The sequence below is a fragment of the Salvelinus alpinus genome, chromosome 11 (genome assembly GCF_045679555.1).
Source record: "Salvelinus alpinus chromosome 11, SLU_Salpinus.1, whole genome shotgun sequence".
Classification (NCBI taxonomy): Eukaryota; Metazoa; Chordata; class Actinopteri; order Salmoniformes; family Salmonidae; genus Salvelinus; species Salvelinus alpinus.
In genome coordinates this window covers 4,586,199-4,606,931 of record NC_092096.1, presented here as the reverse complement: position 1 = coordinate 4,606,931, position 20,733 = coordinate 4,586,199, and the positions used below count along the sequence as shown (strand labels likewise).

Below are 20,733 nucleotides of genomic sequence, written 5' to 3'. Positions count from 1 at the left end.
ATAGGGACTGATACACTGAGGACGAATGCACACATCGTATCCAATCATATCGTCCGAAACCACAACATGCATTGTACACAACAGACCAAGCACACTCTGCACGGTGTGGTGCTACACGCTACACGCTACATGCTTATGGACATGACTGAACTGGGATAAAGCCAGACATGGACCACAGACACCTACAAGCTACTGCTACTGACTGTCCCAGCCGAGGAGAAGTGGCCCAACTTTAACACCAGAGGTTAGACAGAGAACAGCGAGATAGGGAGAGAACAGAGGGATAGGGAGAGGATAGAGGGATAGAGAGAGAACAGAGAGATAGGGAGAGAACAGAGAGATAGGGAGAGAACAGAGGGATAGGGAGAGAACAGAGGGATAGGGAGAGAACAGAGGGATAGAGAGAGAACAGAGAGATAGGGAGAGAACAGAGAGATAGGGAGAGAACAGAGGGATAGGGAGAGAACAGAGGGATAGGGAGAGAACAGAGGGATAGGGAGAGAACAGAGGGATAGGGAGAGAACAGAGAGATAGGGAGAGAACAGAGGGATAGGGAGAGGATAGAGGGATAGGGAGAGGATAGAGGGATAGGGAGAGGACAGAGGGATAGGGAGAGAACAGAGGGATAGGGAGAGGACAGAGGGATAGGGAGAGAACAGAGAGATAGGGAGAGAACAGAGAGATAGGGAGAGAACAGAGGGATAGGGAGAGAACAGAGGGATAGGGAGAGAACAGAGGGATAGGGAGAGGATAGAGGGATAGGGAGAGGATAGAGGGATAGGGAGAGGACAGAGGGATAGGGAGAGAACAGAGGGATAGGGAGAGGACAGAGGGATAGGGAGAGAACAGATAGATAGGGAGAGGACAGAGGGATAGGGAGAGAACAGAGGGATAGGGAGAGAACAGAGGGATAGGGAGAGAACAGAGGGATAGGGAGAGAACAGAGAGATAGGGAGAGAACAGAGGGATAGGGAGAGGACAGAGGGATAGGGAGAGGACAGAGGGATAGGGAGAGGACAGAGGGATAGGGAGAGAACAGGGGATAGGGAGAGGACAGAGGGATAGGGAGAGAACAGAGGGATAGGGAGAGAACAGAGGGTTAGGGAGAGAACAGAGGGATAGGGAGAGGATAGAGGGATAGGGAGAGAACAGAGGGATAGGGAGAGAACAGAGGGATAGGGAGAGAACAGAGGGATAGGGAGAGGATAGAGGGTTAGGGAGAGAACAGAGGGATAGGGAGAGGATAGAGGGAGCTGTGATTGATCAAGACTGTGATAAAGATAATTTACCCCCTAGCACCCAGAGTGGTGATGTGTTTATATACAGTAGAACATTACAGAGTCAGAGTGTTAGCCTGTTAACCCATAAGAGGATAAGAATGGAGGATGAGAATATCAATGGAAAGGAGAGAACACTGTGAATACAGACACAATGTCAGAGGATCAGGTGTGAACCAATAGCGGAGAGTAAGAGACGAGATTGGCAGATTCTACACCAGTAGGAAATAACTACTTCCTGTCCCTCATGCTGCTACCGTTAGCTAGCTAGCTACCTGACGCTCATTATGTTTATTCAATCATTAGCTAGCTAGCTACTCACTGGGATGTGATGTTTATTCTACCGTTAGCTAGCTAGCTACTCACTGGGATGTGATGTTTATTCTATCGTTAGCTAGCTAGCTACTCACTGGGATGTGATGTTTATTCTACCGTTAGCTAGCTAGCTACTCACTGGGATGTGATGTTTATTCTACCGTTAGCTAGCTAGCTACTACCTGGGATGTGATGTTTATTCTACCGTTAGCTAGCTAGCTACTTCCTGGGATGTGATGTTTATTGAGAGATTGGAAGATTCTACAGCAGCAGGAAAGAATATGTTTCCCAGTTGAGAGGGGACAGTTGTACAGTTCAGATTTAGAGTAAGTAAAGTGTGTCCAGAGGGACATTCGTTTTAAAGACGGTAGAGCATGGCCAGTTCTTCAGGGCGTTGGGTTCAGTCAGGTGACCGCGGTGCAGTGTTACCGGTCTACGTGTCGTGAGACGGCCTGTTTGAAGGCCTGCACGGCCATGTCCTGGTCCAAGAGGTGCATGCGCTTGTAGGCCTTGTTGTCCAATGCATACCCTTGTGAAGACGGGAAGTCCTGTACACCCGGATGCTGGGGGGAGACAGATAACACAAACACATCAGCTGAACTCTTTCCTCAGCTATTATCATGGATGAAGAGACTGTAATCAGTGATCAATGGACTGTCATTATTGATCAAGGGACTGTGATCAGTGATCAATGAACTGTCATTATTGATGAAGGGACTGTCATTATTGATGAAGGGACTGTCATTACTGATGAAGGGACTGTCATTACTGATGAAGGGACTGTCATTAATGATGAAGGGACTGCCATTATTGATAAACGGCCTGTCATTACTGATGAAGGGACTGTCATTAATGATGAAGGGACTGTCATTATTGATGATTTGACTGTCATTATTGATCAAGGGACTGTCATTACTGATGAAGGGACTGTCATTATTGATGAAGGGACTGTCATTGTTGATAAAGGGACTGTCATTAATGATGAAGAGACTGTCATTATTGATGAAGGGACTGTCATTAATGATGAAGGGACTGTCATTAATGATGAAGGGACTGTCATTGATGATGAAGGGACTGTCATTAATGATGAAGGGACTGTCATTAATGATGATTTGACTGTCATTATTGATCAAGGGACTGTCATTAATGATGATTTGACTGTCATTATTGATCAAGGGACTGTCATTAATGATGAAGGGACTGTCATTATTGATCAAGGGACTGTCATTAATGATGATTTGACTGTCATTGATGATGAAGGGACTGTCATTAATGATGAAGGGACTGTCATTAATGATGAAGGGACTGTCATTAATGATGATTTGACTGTCATTATTGATCAAGGGACTGTCATTAATGATGATTTGACTGTCATTATTGATCAAGGGACTGTCATTAATGATGAAGGGACTGTCATTATTGATGATTTGACTGTCATTATTGATCAAGGGACTGTCATTACTGATGAAGGGACTGTCATTATTGATGAAGGGACTGTCATTGTTGATAAAGGGACTGTCATTAATGATGAAGAGACTGTCATTATTGATGAAGGGACTGTCATTAATGATGAAGGGACTGTCATTAATGATGAAGGGACTGTCATTGATGATGAAGGGACTGTCATTAATGATGAAGGGACTGTCATTAATGATGATTTGACTGTCATTATTGATCAAGGGACTGTCATTAATGATGATTTGACTGTCATTATTGATCAAGGGACTGTCATTAATGATGAAGGGACTGTCATTATTGATCAAGGGACTGTCATTAATGATGATTTGACTGTCATTGATGATGAAGGGACTGTCATTAATGATGAAGGGACTGTCATTATTGATCAAGGGACTGTCATTAATGATGAAGGGACTGTCATTATTGATCAAGGGACTGTCATTAATGATGATTTGACTGTCATTATTGATGAAGGGACTGTCATTAATGATGAAGGGACTGTCATTACTGATGAAGGGACTGTCATTAATGATGAAGGGACTGTCATTAACGATGAAGGGACTGTCTTTAATTTTCCAAAACTTAGAACACAAGCTAACTAACAAGTGAGACAGTCCCTCTGGGAAATGAGGACTAACTTGGCCCCACCCTGCTAGGTTTGGCCCCACCCTGCTAGGTTTGGCCCCACCCTGCTAGGTTTGGCCCCACCCTGCTAGGTTTGACCCCACCCTGCTAGGTTTGACCCCACCCTGCTAGGCTTGGCCCCACCCTGCTAGGTTTGACCCCACCCTGCTAGGTTTGGCCCCACCCTGCTAGGTTTGGCCCCACCCTGCTAGGTTTGACCCCACCCTGCTAGGTTTGACCCCACCCTGCTAGGTTTGACCCCACCCTGCTAGGTTTGACCCCACCCTGCTAGGTTTGACCCTTCTATGGAATCAGCTCTGTCATCAGAACAACGTACCTCAGTAGACAGCCTGTGTACCATCTCCTCCTGTCTAAGGATCTCAGAGTGGGCGAGGGTCTGGGTCAGGTGATTCAGCTCTGCCTCTCGTGATTGGGGGACGGACGGCATCATGGGAGGTTCCCAACCATCACGGAACTGCAGCGTACACGGAGGGAAGTAGTGGTCCTTAGGCCACTCCAACCTGGAGAAGGGGTAAGTAGGAGAGAGGGAGGGGGAGAGAGAGAGAGGGAAATAGAGAGAGAGAGAAAGAGGTAGGAAGAAAGAGAGAGAGAGAAAGAAGAGAGAGAGAGGCATTGTTGATTTAAAAAAAGCTTTTGGCTCAATTTGGCATACAGTTAGACTAAAATAATGGTGTTATACAGCAGCACCTCAGTTAGACTAAAATAATGGTGTTATACAGCAGCATCTCAGTTAGACTAAAATAATGGTGTTACTCCATACAGCAGCACCTCAGTTAGACTGAAATAATGGTGTTATACAGCAGCATCTCAGTTAGACTAAAATAATGGTGTTACTCCATACAGCAGCATCTCAGTTAGACTAAAATAATGGTGTTATACAGCAGCATCTCAGTTAGACTAAAATAATGGTGTTATACAGCAGCACCTCAGTTAGACTAAAATAATGGTGTTATACAGCAGCATCTCAGTTAGACTAAAATAATGGTGTTATACAGCAGCACCTCAGTTAGACTGAAATAATGGTGTTATACAGCAGCACCTCAGTTAGACTAAAATAATGGTGTTACTCCATACAGCAGTATCTCAGTTAGACTAAAATAATGGTGTTATACAGCAGCATCTCAGTTAGACTAAAATAATGGTGTTACTCCATACAGCAGCACCTCAGTTAGACTAAAATAATGGTGTTATACAGCAGCACCTCAGTTAGACTAAAATAATGGTGTTACTCCATACAGCAGCACCTCAGTTAGACTGAAATAATGGTGTTATACAGCAGCACCTCAGTTAGACTAAAATAATGGTGTTACTCCATACAGCAGCACCTCAGTTAGACTGAAATAATGGTGTTATACAGCAGCATCCCAGTTAGACTAAAATAATGGTGTTACTCCATACAGCAGCATCTCAGTTAGACTAAAATAATGGTGTTATACAGCAGCATCTCAGTTAGACTAAAATAATGGTGTTATACAGCAGCACCTCAGTTAGACTAAAATAATGGTGTTATACAGCAGCACCTCAGTTAGACTAAAATAATGGTGTTATACAGCAGCATCTCAGTTAGACTAAAATAATGGTGTTATACAGCAGCACCTCAGTTAGACTGAAATAATGGTGTTATACAGCAGCACCTCAGTTAGACTGAAATAATGGTGTTATACAGCAGCACCTCAGTTAGACTGAAATAATGGTGTTACTCCATACAGCAGTATCTCAGTTAGACTAAAATAATGGTGTTATACAGCAGCACCTCAGTTAGACTAAAATAATGGTGTTACTCCATACAGCAGCACCTCAGTTAGACTGAAATAATGGTGTTATACAGCAGCACCTCAGTTAGACTAAAATAATGGTGTTACTCCATACAGCAGCACCTCAGTTAGACTGAAATAATGGTGTTATACAGCAGCATCTCAGTTAGACTAAAATAATGGTGTTATACAGCAGCACCTCAGTTAGACTAAAATAATGGTGTTATACAGCAGCATCTCAGTTAGACTAAAATAATGGTGTTACTCCATCAGTAAGTGGACAGAAGATACTTAAATAAAGAGGTTGGAGACCGATAATACCGTTAAACCCACGTTAACCAAACATTCACCCCTATGACCCCATGTTAACCCCATCGTGACCTCTAACCTCCTACCTGCACTTGGTCCACCCCTCCCCCAGGGCAACCCACAGGTGTCTTTCCTCGGCCGTCCCAGCTGAGTGCAGGAAGTCTATAGCCTCTCTGGTCAACAGAGGAACCACCACGCTCTTAGCCAGCTCTGTCCCTCCAGAGGTCTGGATCACCTGGAGGAGAAGAGGTTACCATTACCCTCACCACTAACTACTAGGCTCTTAACTGTCTCTCACCATCCTGACTGGTGTTAACAGGAACAGAACATGGAATAACAGAGTAGAGCAGTCTGTCTCTCACCATCCTGACTGGTGTGAACAAGAACAGAACATGGAATAACAGAGTAGAGCAGTCTGTCTCTCACCATCCTGACTGGTGTGAACAGGAACAGAACATGGAATAACAGAGTAGAGCAGTCTGTCTCTCACCATCCTGACTGGTGTGAACAGGAACAGAACATGGAATAACAGAGTAGAGCAGTCTGTCTCTCACCATCCTGACTGGTGTGAACAGGAACAGAACATGGAATAACAGAGTAGAGCAGTCTGTCTCTCACCATCCTGACTGGTGTGAACAGGAACAGGACATGGAATAACAGAGTAGAGCAGTCTGTCTCTCACCATCCTGACTGGTGTGAACAAGAACAGAACATGGAATAACAGAGTAGAGCAGTCTGTCTCTCACCATCCTGACTGGTGTGAACAGGAACAGAACATGGAATAACAGAGTAGAGCAGTCTGTCTCTCACCATCCTGACTGGTGTGAACAGGAACAGAACATGGAATAACAGAGTAGAGCAGTCTGTCTCTCACCATCCTGACTGGTGTGAACAGGAACAGGACATGGAATAACAGAGTAGAACAGTCTGTCTCTCACCATCCCGACTGGTGTGAACAGGAACAGAACATGGAATAACAGAGTAGAGCAGTCTGTCTCTCACCATCCTGACTGGTGTGAACAGGAACAGAATATGGAATAACAGAGTAGAGCAGTCTGTCTCTCACCATCCTGACTGGTGTGAACAGGAACAGAACATGGAATAACAGAGTAGAGCAGTCTGTCTCTCACCATCCTGACTGGTGTGAACAGGAACAGGAACAGAACATGGAATAACAGAGTAGAGCAGTCTGTCTCTCACCATCCTGACTGGTGTGAACAGGAACAGAACATGGAATAACAGAGTAGAGCAGTCTGTCTCTCACCATCCTGACTGGTGTGAACAGGAACAGGACATGGAATAACAGAGTAGAACAGTCTGTCTCTCACCATCCCGACTGGTGTGAACAGGAACAGGACAGAACATGGAATAACAGAGTAGAGCAGTCTGTCTCTCACCATCCTGACTGGTGTGAACAGGAACAGAATATGGAATAACAGAGTAGAGCAGTCTGTCTCTCACCATCCTGACTGGTGTGAACAGGAACAGAACATGGAATAACAGAGTCGAGCAGTCTGTCTCTCACCATCCTGACTGGTGTGAACAGGAACAGGACATGGAATAACAGAGTAGAACAGTCTGTCTCTCACCATCCTGACTGGTGTGAACAGGAACAGGACATGGAATAACAGAGTAGAGCAGTCTGTCTCTCACCATCCTGACTGGTGTGAACAGGAACAGAACATGGAATAACAGAGTAGAACAGTCTGTCTCTCACCATCCTGACTGGTGTGAACAGGAACAGAACATGGAATAACAGAGTAGAGCAGTCTGTCTCTCACCATCCTGACTGGTGTGAACAGGAACAGAACATGGAATAACAGAGTAGAACAGTCTGTCTCTCACCATCCTGACTGGTGTGAACAGGAACAGAACATGGAATAACAGAGTAGAGCAGTCTGTCTCTCACCATGCTGACTGGTGTGAACAGGAACAGAACGTGGAATAACAGAGTAGAGCAGTCTGTCTCTCACCATCCTGACTGGTGTGAACAGGAACAGAACATGGAATAACAGAGTAGAGCAGTCTGTCTCTCATCATCCTGACTGGTGTGAACAGGAACAGAACATGGAATAACAGAGTAGAGCAGTCTGTCTCTCACCATCCTGACTGGTGTGAACAGGAACAGAACATGGAATAACAGAGTAGAGCAGTCTGTCTCTCACCATCCTGACTGGTGTGAACAGGAACAGGAACAGAACATGGAATAACAGAGTAGAGCAGTCTGTCTCTCACCATCCTGACTGGTGTGAACAGGAACAGAACATGGAATAACAGAGTAGAGCAGTCTGTCTCTCACCATCCTGACTGGTGTGAACAGGAACAGGAACAGAACATGGAATAACAGAGTAGAGCAGTCTGTCTCTCACCATCCTGACTGGTGTGAACAGGAACAGAACATGGAATAACAGAGTAGAGCAGTCTGTCTCTCACCATCCTGACTGGTGTGAACAGGAACAGAACATGGAATAACAGAGTAGAGCAGTCTGTCTCTCACCATCCTGACTGGTGTGAACAGGAACAGGAACAGAACATGGAATAACAGAGTAGAGCAGTCTGTCTCTCACCATCCTGACTGGTGTGAACAGGAACAGAACATGGAATAACAGAGTAGAGCAGTCTGTCTTTCACCATCCTGACTGGTGTGAACAGGAACAGAACATGGAATAACAGAGTAGAGCAGTCTGTCTCTCACCATCCTGACTGGTGTGAACAGGAACAGGAACAGAACATGGAATAACAGAGTAGAGCAGTCTGTCTCTCACCATCCTGACTGGTGTGAACAGGAACAGGAACGGAACATGGAATAACAGAGTAGAGCAGTCTATCTCTCACCATCCTGACTGGTGTGAACAGGAACAGAACATGGAATAACAGAGTAGAGCAGTCTGTCTCTCACCATCCTGACTGGTGTGAACAGGAACAGAACATGGAATAACAGAGTAGAGCAGTCTGTCTCTCACCATGCTGACTGGTGTGAACAGGAACAGAACATGGAATAACAGAGTAGAGCAGTCTGTCTCTCACCATGCTGACTGGTGTGAACAGGAACAGAACATGGAATAACAGAGTAGAGCAGTCTGTCTCTCACCATGCTGACTGGTGTGAACAGGAACAGAACATGGAATAACAGAGTAGAGCAGTCTGTCTCTCACCATGCTGACTGGTGTGAACAGGAACAGAACATGGAATAACAGAGTAGAGCAGTCTGTCGTTCACCATCCTGACTGGTGTAAACAGGAACAGGAACAGAACATGGAATAACAGAGTAGAGCAGTCTGTCTCTCACCATCCTGACTGGTGTGAACAGGAACAGAACATGGAATAACAGAGTAGAACAGTCTGTCTCTCACCATCCTGACTGGTGTGAACAGGAACAGAACATGGAATAACAGAGTAGAGCAGTCTGTCTCTCACCATCCTGACTGGTGTGAACAGGAACAGGACATGGAATAACAGAGTAGAACAGTCTGTCTCTCACCATCCCGACTGGTGTGAACAGGAACAGAACATGGAATAACAGAGTAGAGCAGTCTGTCTCTCACCATCCTGACTGGTGTGAACAGGAACAGAACATGGAATAACAGAGTAGAACAGTCTGTCTCTCACCATCCTGACTGGTGTGAACAGGAACAGAACATGGAATAACAGAGTAGAGCAGTCTGTCTCTCACCATCCTGACTGGTGTGAACAGGAACAGGACATGGAATAACAGAGTAGAACAGTCTGTCTCTCACCATCCCGACTGGTGTGAACAGGAACAGAACATGGAATAACAGAGTAGAGCAGTCTGTCTCTCACCATCCTGACTGGTGTGAACAGGAACAGAATATGGAATAACAGAGTAGAGCAGTCTGTCTCTCACCATCCTGACTGGTGTGAACAGGAACAGAACATGGAATAACAGAGTAGAGCAGTCTGTCTCTCACCATCCTGACTGGTGTGAACAGGAACAGGACATGGAATAACAGAGTAGAGCAGTCTGTCTCTCACCATCCTGACTGGTGTGAACAGGAACAGAACATGGAATAACAGAGTAGAGCAGTCTGTCTCTCACCATCCTGACTGGTGTGAACAGGAACAGGACATGGAATAACAGAGTAGAACAGTCTGTCTCTCACCATCCCGACTGGTGTGAACAGGAACAGAACATGGAATAACAGAGTAGAGCAGTCTGTCTCTCACCATCCTGACTGGTGTGAACAGGAACAGAATATGGAATAACAGAGTAGAGCAGTCTGTCTCTCACCATCCTGACTGGTGTGAACAGGAACAGAACATGGAATAACAGAGTCGAGCAGTCTGTCTCTCACCATCCTGACTGGTGTGAACAGGAACAGGACATGGAATAACAGAGTAGAACAGTCTGTCTCTCACCATCCTGACTGGTGTGAACAGGAACAGGACATGGAATAACAGAGTAGAGCAGTCTGTCTCTCACCATCCTGACTGGTGTCAGTTTACTTCCGGCGCCGAAAAGAGATGGCTGCCTCGCTTCGTGTTCCTTGGAAAATATGCAGTATTTTGTTTTTTTACGTGTTATTTCTTACATCGGTACCCCGGGTAATCTTAGGTTTCATTACATACAGTCGGGAGGAACTACTGAATATACGATTAACGTCAACTCATCATCGTTCCTACCAGGAATATGACTTTCCCGAAACGGATCCAGTGTTTTGCCTTCCACACAATACAATGGATCTGATCCCAGCCGGCGACCCTGTGCGACGCCGAAAAAGGGGAAAACGTGGCGGTCTCGTGGTCAGGCTTCGGAGACGGGCACATCGCGCTCCACTCCCTAGCATACTACTCGCCAATGTCCAGTCTCTTGACAATAAGGTTGATGAAATCCGAGCACGGGTAGCATTCCAGAGAGACATCAGGGATTGCAACGTGCTCTGCTTCACGGAAACATGGCTAACTCAAGGGACGCTAACGGAGTCGGTGCAGCCAGCTGGTTTCTTCATGCATCGCGCCGACAGAAACAAACATCTTTCCGGTAAGAAGAGGGGCGGGGGGGTATGCCTTATGATTAACGAGAAGTGGTGTGATCATCATAACAACACACAAGAACTCAAGTCGTTCTGTTCACCTGATCTAGAACTCCTCACAATCAAATGTCGACCGCATTATCTACCAAGGGAATTCTCGTCAATCATAATCACAGCCGTATACATTCCCCCCCAAGCAGACACATCGATGGCCCTGAACGAACTTTATCTGACTCTTTGTAAACTGGAAACCACACACCCTGAGGCTGCATTCATCGTAGCTGGGGATTTTAACAAGGCTAATCTAAAAACAAAACTCCCTAAATTCTATCAGCATATCGATTGTGCTACCAGGGCTGGAAAAACACTAGACCATTGTTATACTAATTTCCGCGACGCTTATAAGGCCCTCCCCCGCCCCCCTTTCGGAAAAGCTGACCACGACTCCATTTTGTTGATTCCAGCCTACAAACAAAAACTCAAACAACAAGCTCCCGCGCTCAGGTCTGTTCAACGCTGGTCCGACCAATCTGAATCCACGCTTCAAGACTGCTTCGATCACGCGGATTGGAATATGTTCCGCATCGCGTCCAACAACAATATTGACGAATATGCTGATTCGGTGAGCGAGTTCATTAGGAAGTGCATTGACGATGTCGTACCCACAGCAACGATAAAAACATTCCCAAACCAGAAACCGTGGATTGACGGCAGCATTCGCGTGAAACTGAAAGCGCGAACCACTGCTTTTAACCAGGGCAAGGTGACCGGAAGCATGACCGAATACAAACAGTGTAGCTATTCTCTCCGCAAGGCAATCAAACAGGCTAAGTCTCAGTACAGAGACAAAATCGAGTCGAAATTCAACAGCTCAGACACAAGAGGTATGTGGCAGGGTCTACAGTCAATCACGGATTACAAAAAGAAAACCAGCCCCGTCGAGGACCAGGATGTCTTGCTCCCAGACAGGCTAAACAACTTTTTTGCCCGCTTTGAGGACAATACAGTGCCACTGACACGGCCCCCTACCAAAACCTGCGGGCTCTCCTTCACTGCAGCCGAGGTGAGTAAAACATTTAAACGTGTTAACCCTCGCAAGGCTGCAGGCCCAGACGGCATTCCCAGCCGCGTCCTCAGAGCATGCGCAGACCAGCTGGCTGGTGTGTTTACGGACATATTCAATCAATCCTTATCCCAGTCTGCTGTTCCCACATGCTTCAAGAGGGCCACCATTGTTCCTGTTCCCAAGAAAGCTAAGGTAACTGAGCTAAACGACTACCGCCCCGTAGCACTCACTTCCGTCATCATGAAGTGCTTTGAGAGACTAGTCAAGGACCATATCACCTCCACCCTACCGGACACCCTAGACCCACTCCAATTTGCTTACCGACCCAATAGGTCCACAGACGACGCAATCGCAACCACACTGCACACTGCCCTAACCCATCTGGACAAGAGGAATACCCATGTGAGAATGCTGTTCATCGATTACAGCTCAGCATTTAACACCATAGTACCCTCCAAACTCGTCATCAAGCTCGAGACCCTGGGTCTCGACCCCGCCCTGTGCAACTGGGTCCTGGACTTCCTGACGGGCCGCCCCCAGGTGGTGAGGGTAGGTAACAACATCCCCACCCCGCTGATCCTCAACACTGGGGCCCCACAAGGGTGCGTTCTGAGCCCTCTCCTGTACTCCCTGTTCACCCACGACTGCGTGGCCATGCACGCCTCCAACTCAATCATCAAGTTTGCGGATGACACTACAGTGGTAGGCTTGATCACCAACAACGACGAGACGGCCTACAGGGAGGAGGTGAGGGCCCTCGGAGTGTGGTGTCAGGAAAATAACCTCATACTCAACGTCAACAAAACAAAGGAGATGATTGTGGACTTCAGGAAACAGCAGAGGGAGCACCCCCCTATCCACATCGACGGGTCAGTAGTGGAGAAGGTGGAAAGTTTTAAGTTCCTCGGTGTACACATCACGGACAAACTGAACTGGTCCACCCACACAGACAGCGTTGTGAAGAAGGCGCAGCAGCGCCTCTTCAACCTCAGGAGGCTGAAGAAATTCGGCTTGTCACCAAAAGCACTCACAAACTTCTACAGATGCACAATCGAGAGCATCCTGTCGGGCTGTATCACCGCCTGGTACGGCAACTGCTCCGCCCACAACCGTAAGGCTCTCCAGAGGGTAGTGAGGTCTGCAGAACGCATCACCAGGGGCAAACTACCTGCCCTCCAGGACACCTACACCACCCGATGTCACAGGAAGGCCATAAAGATCATCAAGGACAACAACCACCCAAGCCACTGCCTGTTCACCCCGCTATCATCCAGAAGGCGAGGTCAGTACAGGTGCATCAAAGCAGGGACCGAGAGACTGAAAAACAGCTTCTATCTCAAGGCCATCAGACTGTTAAACAGCCACCACTAACATTTAGCGGCCGCTGCCAACATACTGACTCAACTCCAGCCACTTTAAAAATGGGAATTGATGGAAATTATGTAAAAATGTACCACTAGCCACTTTAAGCAATGCCACTTAATACAATGTTTACATACCCTACATTACCCATCTCATATGTATATATACTGTACTCTATATCATCTACTGCATCTTGCCATCTTTATGCAATACATGTACCACTAGCCACTTTAAACTATGCCACTTTATGTTTACATACCCTACAGTACTCATCTCATATGTATATACCGTACTCTATACCATCTACTGCATCTGCCATGCCGTTCTGTACCACCACTCATTCATATATCTTTATGTACATATTCTTTATCCCTTTACACTTGTGTGTGTGTGTAAGGTAGTAGTGTGGAATTGTTAGGTTAGATTACTGTTGGTTATTACTGCATTGTCGGAACTAGAAGCACAAGCATTTCGCTACACTCGCATTAACATCTGCTAACCATGTGTATGTGACTAATAAATTTGATTTGATTTGATTTGATTTGAACAGGAACAGAACATGGAATAACAGAGTAGAGCAGTCTGTCTCTCATCATCCTGACTGGTGTGAACAGGAACAGAACATGGAATAACAGAGTAGAGCAGTCTGTCTCTCACCATCCTGACTGGTGTGAACAGGAACAGAACATGGAATAACAGAGTAGAGCAGTCTGTCTCTCACCATCCTGACTGGTGTGAACAGGAACAGGAACAGAACATGGAATAACAGAGTAGAGCAGTCTGTCTCTCACCATCCTGACTGGTGTGAACAGGAACAGAACATGGAATAACAGAGTAGAGCAGTCTGTCTCTCACCATCCTGACTGGTGTGAACAGGAACAGGAACAGAACATGGAATAACAGAGTAGAGCAGTCTGTCTCTCACCATCCTGACTGGTGTGAACAGGAACAGAACATGGAATAACAGAGTAGAGCAGTCTGTCTCTCACCATCCTGACTGGTGTGAACAGGAACAGAACATGGAATAACAGAGTAGAGCAGTCTGTCTCTCACCATCCTGACTGGTGTGAACAGGAACAGGAACAGAACATGGAATAACAGAGTAGAGCAGTCTGTCTCTCACCATCCTGACTGGTGTGAACAGGAACAGAACATGGAATAACAGAGTAGAGCAGTCTGTCTTTCACCATCCTGACTGGTGTGAACAGGAACAGAACATGGAATAACAGAGTAGAGCAGTCTGTCTCTCACCATCCTGACTGGTGTGAACAGGAACAGGAACAGAACATGGAATAACAGAGTAGAGCAGTCTGTCTCTCACCATCCTGACTGGTGTGAACAGGAACAGGAACGGAACATGGAATAACAGAGTAGAGCAGTCTATCTCTCACCATCCTGACTGGTGTGAACAGGAACAGAACATGGAATAACAGAGTAGAGCAGTCTGTCTCTCACCATCCTGACTGGTGTGAACAGGAACAGAACATGGAATAACAGAGTAGAGCAGTCTGTCTCTCACCATGCTGACTGGTGTGAACAGGAACAGAACATGGAATAACAGAGTAGAGCAGTCTGTCTCTCACCATGCTGACTGGTGTGAACAGGAACAGAACATGGAATAACAGAGTAGAGCAGTCTGTCTCTCACCATGCTGACTGGTGTGAACAGGAACAGAACATGGAATAACAGAGTAGAGCAGTCTGTCTCTCACCATGCTGACTGGTGTGAACAGGAACAGAACATGGAATAACAGAGTAGAGCAGTCTGTCGTTCACCATCCTGACTGGTGTAAACAGGAACAGGAACAGAACATGGAATAACAGAGTAGAGCAGTCTGTCTTTCACCATCCTGACTGGTGTGAACAGGAACAGAACATGGAATAACAGAGTAGAGTAGTCTGTCTCTCACCATCCTGACTGGTGTGAACAGGAACAGGAACAGAACATGGAATAACAGAGTAGAGCAGTCTGTCTCTCACCATCCTGACTGGTGTGAACAGGAACAGGAACGGAACATGGAATAACAGAGTAGAGCAGTCTATCTCTCACCATCCTGACTGGTGTGAACAGGAACAGAACATGGAATAACAGAGTAGAGCAGTCTGTCTCTCACCATCCTGACTGGTGTGAACAGGAACAGAACATGGAATAACAGAGTAGAGCAGTCTGTCTCTCACCATGCTGACTGGTGTGAACAGGAACAGAACATGGAATAACAGAGTAGAGCAGTCTGTCTCTCACCATGCTGACTGGTGTGAACAGGAACAGAACATGGAATAACAGAGTAGAGCAGTCTGTCTCTCACCATGCTGACTGGTGTGAACAGGAACAGAACATGGAATAACAGAGTAGAGCAGTCTGTCTCTCACCATGCTGACTGGTGTGAACAGGAACAGAACATGGAATAACAGAGTAGAGCAGTCTGTCGTTCACCATCCTGACTGGTGTAAACAGGAACAGGAACAGAACATGGAATAACAGAGTAGAGCAGTCTGTCTCTCACCATCCTGACTGGTGTGAACAGGAACAGAACATGGAATAACAGAGTAGAACAGTCTGTCTCTCACCATCCTGACTGGTGTGAACAGGAACAGAACATGGAATAACAGAGTAGAGCAGTCTGTCTCTCACCATCCTGACTGGTGTGAACAGGAACAGAACATGGAATAACAGAGTAGAACAGTCTGTCTCTCACCATCCTGACTGGTGTGAACAGGAACAGAACATGGAATAACAGAGTAGAGCAGTCTGTCTCTCACCATGCTGACTGGTGTGAACAGGAACAGAACGTGGAATAACAGAGTAGAGCAGTCTGTCTCTCACCATCCTGACTGGTGTGAACAGGAACAGAACATGGAATAACAGAGTAGAGCAGTCTGTCTCTCATCATCCTGACTGGTGTGAACAGGAACAGAACATGGAATAACAGAGTAGAGCAGTCTGTCTCTCACCATCCTGACTGGTGTGAACAGGAACAGGAACAGAACATGGAATAACAGAGTAGAGCAGTCTGTCTCTCACCATCCTGACTGGTGTGAACAGGAACAGAACATGGAATAACAGAGTAGAGCAGTCTGTCTTTCACCATCCTGACTGGTGTGAACAGGAACAGAACATGGAATAACAGAGTAGAGCAGTCTGTCTCTCACCATCCTGACTGGTGTGAACAGGAACAGGAACAGAACATGGAATAACAGAGTAGAGCAGTCTGTCTCTCACCATCCTGACTGGTGTGAACAGGAACAGGAACAGAACATGGAATAACAGAGTAGAGCAGTCTGTCTCTCACCATCCTGACTGGTGTGAACAGGAACAGGAACGGAACATGGAATAACAGAGTAGAGCAGTCTATCTCTCACCATCCTGACTGGTGTGAACAGGAACAGAACATGGAATAACAGAGTAGAGCAGTCTGTCTCTCACCATCCTGACTGGTGTGAACAGGAACAGAACATGGAATAACAGAGTAGAGCAGTCTGTCTCTCACCATGCTGACTGGTGTGAACAGGAACAGAACATGGAATAACAGAGTAGAGCAGTCTGTCTCTCACCATGCTGACTGGTGTGAACAGGAACAGAACATGGAATAACAGAGTAGAGCAGTCTGTCTCTCACCATGCTGACTGGTGTGAACAGGAACAGAACATGGAATAACAGAGTAGAGCAGTCTGTCTCTCACTATGCTGACTGGTGTGAACAGGAACAGAACATGGAATAACAGAGTAGAGCAGTCTGTCGTTCACCATCCTGACTGGTGTAAACAGGAACAGGAACAGAACATGGAATAACAGAGTAGAGCAGTCTGTCTCTCACCATCCTGACTGGTGTGAACAGGAACAGAACATGGAATAACAGAGTAGAGCAGTCTGTCTCTCACCATCCTGACTGGTGTGAACAGGAACAGGAACAGAACATGGAATAACAGAGTAGAGCAGTCTGTCTCTCATCATCCTGACTGGTGTGAACAGGAACAGGAACAGAACACGGAATAACAGAGTAGAGCAGTATGTCTTTCACTATCCTGACTGGTGTGAACAGGAACAGAACATGGAATAACAGAGTAGAGCAGTCTGTCTGTCACCATCCTGACTGGTGTGAACAGGAACAGGAACAGAACATGGAATAACAGAGTAGAACAGTCTGTCTCTCACCATCCTGACTGGTGTGAACAGGAACAGAACATGGAATAACAAAGTAGAGCAGTCTGTCTCTCACCATTCTGAGTGGTGTGAACAGGAAGTGAACCAGGTCGTCAGCGCTGGGGTTCTGGATGAGGGTCTTCAACTTCCCCTGGAGGAGAGAGACAAGGAAAGTCATACAAATGTAAAATTAAATAAATATCATTCATCTTTGGTGTCTTACCAGCAGGTTGAAGGCATGTTTGAACTTCTGGAAACAGTCAACAAAGTCCTCCTCAGTGGGAGGCTTGGCTCGCAGTGTTAGCACTCCCTCTGGTGGACAGAGAGAAACATGACAGGTAACACACAGGGGAGGCTTGGCTCGCAGTGTTAGCACTCCCTCTGGTGGACAGAGAGAGACATGACAGGTAACACACAGGGGAGGCTTGGCTCGCAGTGTTAGCACTCCCTCTGGTGGACAGAGAGAGACATGACAGGTAACACACAGTATTACAGTAGATAGTGACTAGTCTAGTACATACAGTATTACAGTAGGATAGTCACTGGTCTAGCAACATCGATTGTTTTCCTAACTGTTTCCTGTTTTGATGTAAATGTTGTCCACAGTGGAAGGAACAATCTACTTAAGGAAACAGTAATGAGGTCATGGACAGGAGAACTACAAACTAGATCTAAAGAACTACAACACCCAACAGTAACGAGGTCATGGACAGTAGAATGAAGATCAGGACCAGGCCAGGAGGACTACAAACTAGATCTAAAGAACTACAACACCCAACAGTAACGAGGTCATGGACAGGAGGACTACAAACTAGATCTAAAGAACTACACCCCCCAACAGTAACGAGGTCATGGACAGTAGAATGAAGATCAGGACCAGGCCAGGAGGACTACAAACTAGATCTAAAGAACTACATCACCCAACAGTAACGAGGTCATGGACAGTAGAATGAAGATCAGGACCAGGCCAGGAGGACTACAAACTAGACCTAAAGAACTACAACACCCAACAGTAATGAGGTCATGGACAGGAGGACTACAAACTAGATCTAAAGAACTACATCACCCATCAGTAACGAGGTCATGGACAGTAGAATGAAGATCAGGACCAGGCCAGGAGGACTACAAACTAGATCTAAAGAACTACATCACCCAACAGTAACGAGGTCATGGACAGTAGAATGAAGATCAGGACCAGGCCAGGAGGACTACAAACTAGATCTAAAGAACTACATCACCCAACAGTAACGAGGTCATGGACAGTAGAATGAATATCAGGACCAGGCCAGGAGGACTACAAACTAGATCTAAAGAACTACATCACCCAACAGTAACGAGGTCATGGACAGTAGAATGAAGATCAGGACCAGGCCAGGAGAACTACAAACTAGATCTAAAGAACTACATCACCCAGCAGTAACGAGGTCAACGACAGTAGAATGAAGATCAGGACCAGGCCAGGAGGACTACAAACTAGATCTAAAGAACTACATCACCCAACAGTAACGAGGTCATGGACAGTAGAATGAAGATCAGGACCAGGCCAGGAGGACTACAAACTAGATCTAAAGAACTACATCACCCAACAGTAACGAGGTCATGGACAGTAGAATGAAGATCAGGACCAGGCCAGGAGGACTACAAACAAGATCTAAAGAACTACATCACCCAACAGTAACGAGGTCATGGACAGTAGAATGAAGATCAGGACCAGGCCAGGAGAACTACAAACTAGATCTAAAGAACTACATCACCCAGCAGTAACGAGGTCATGGACAGTATAATGAAGATCAGGACCAGGCCAGGAGGACTACAAACTAGATCTAAAGAACTACAACACCCAACAGTAACGAGGTCATGGACAGTAGAATGAAGATCAAGACCAGGCCAGGAGGACTACAAACTAGATCTAAAGAACTACACCCCCCAACAGTAACGAGGTCATGGACAGTAGAATGAAGATCAGGACCAGGCCAGGAGGACTACAAACTAGATCTAAAGAACTGCAACACCCAACAGTAACGAGGTCATGGACAGTAGAATGAAGGTCAGGACCAGGCCAGGAGGACTACAAACTAGATCTAAAGAACTACACCCCCCAACAGTAACGAGGTCATGGACAGTAGAATGAAGACCAGGACCAGGCCAGGAGGACTACAAACTAGATCTAAAGAACTACAACACCCACCTCCGGGTCCCTTCTTCTTGTTCTTTTTAGATTTCTTCCTCTTGGAGAGCTCGTTGAAGGCCTCAGCTGCTTTCTGCAGTTTGGTCACGAAGAACTCAATGTGGTCCAGAATGTGGTTCAGGATTTGCTGCAAGAGAAGACAGTACTGTTGAAAAGAGACACAACCACAGACAGACGTACTTTGTTACTCGCTAAATGAAGTCATGTAATGTAATGTAGGTGTGATTGACAGTCGCTGCCAGGTTCAACATGAGCTGTGTTGTTGCTGGAGATGCTGCTATAGTCAATTAGTGTTAAAACACCAGGACTTTATTTTACTTCAGCAGTCGCTGTTTATCTCTTCTCCGTATATTTTCCAAGTTTGGCGAAAATATTTAAAAGAATAGCGTGGGAGATGAGGGTAGTGCAATACTGTATCACGTTTTGCATTTACTTTGGAAGGACATTAAATCTGTAACTGTAACTGCAGAACTCCTAACATCTCCTAATAGTGGAGTATCCTTGTTGTTACCTACATCTCCTAATAGTGGAGTATCCTTGTTGTTACCTACATCTCCTAATAGTGGAGTATCCTTGTTGTTACCTACATCTCCTAATAGTGGAGTATCCTTGTTGTTACCTACATCTCCTAATAGTGGAGTATCCTTGTTGTTACAGTGGGGAGAACAAGTATTTGATACACTGCCGATTTTGCAGGTTTTCCTACTTACAAAGCATGTAGAGGTCTGTAATTTTTATCATAGGTACACTTCAACTATGAGAGACGTAATCTAAAACAAAAATCCAGAAAATCACATTGTATGATTTTTAAGTAATTAATTTGCATTTTATTGCATGACATAAGTATTTGATACATCAGAAAAGCAGAACTTAATATTTGGTACAGAAACCTTTGTTTGCAATTACAGAGATCATACGTTTCCTGTAGTTCTTGACTAGGTTTGCACACACTGCAGCAGGGATTTTGGCCCACTCCTCCTTACAGATCTTCTCCAGATCCTTCAGGTTTCGGGGCTGTCGCTGGGCAATACGGACTTTCAGCTCCCTCCAAAGATTTTCTATTGGGTTCAGGTCTGGAGACTGGCTAGGCCACTCCAGGACCTTGAGATGCTTCTTACGGAGCCACTCCTTAGTTGCCATGGCTGTGTGCTTCGTGTCGTTGTCATGCTGGAAGACCCAGCCACGACCCATCTTCAATGCTCTTACTGAGGGAAGGAGGTTGTTGGCCA

At 46.0% G+C, this 20,733-nt stretch overlaps 1 protein-coding gene across 12 annotated transcripts in view; it reads right to left on the bottom strand.

Annotated features, from left to right (window-relative positions):
* Positions 1-20,733, bottom strand: part of eps8a (EGFR pathway substrate 8a, signaling adaptor) — a 279,677-nt gene that overhangs the window by 27,787 nt on the left and 231,157 nt on the right. For 10 of the 12 annotated variants that reach the window (XM_071331567.1, XM_071331566.1, XM_071331569.1 and 7 more), the window contains 6 exons: positions 19,505-19,631; positions 17,540-17,628; positions 17,393-17,467; positions 5,845-5,993; positions 4,012-4,195; positions 2,022-2,155 (listed from right to left, as the gene is read on the bottom strand). In XM_071331567.1, coding sequence (XP_071187668.1) covers positions 2,022-2,155; positions 4,012-4,195; positions 5,845-5,993; positions 17,393-17,467; positions 17,540-17,628; positions 19,505-19,631 — 758 coding nt within the window. The remainder of the gene's footprint in view (positions 1-2,021; positions 2,156-4,011; positions 4,196-5,844; positions 5,994-17,392; positions 17,468-17,539; positions 17,629-19,504; positions 19,632-20,733) is intronic. The other 2 variants (XM_071331562.1, XM_071331564.1) reach the window with 1 other exon arrangement.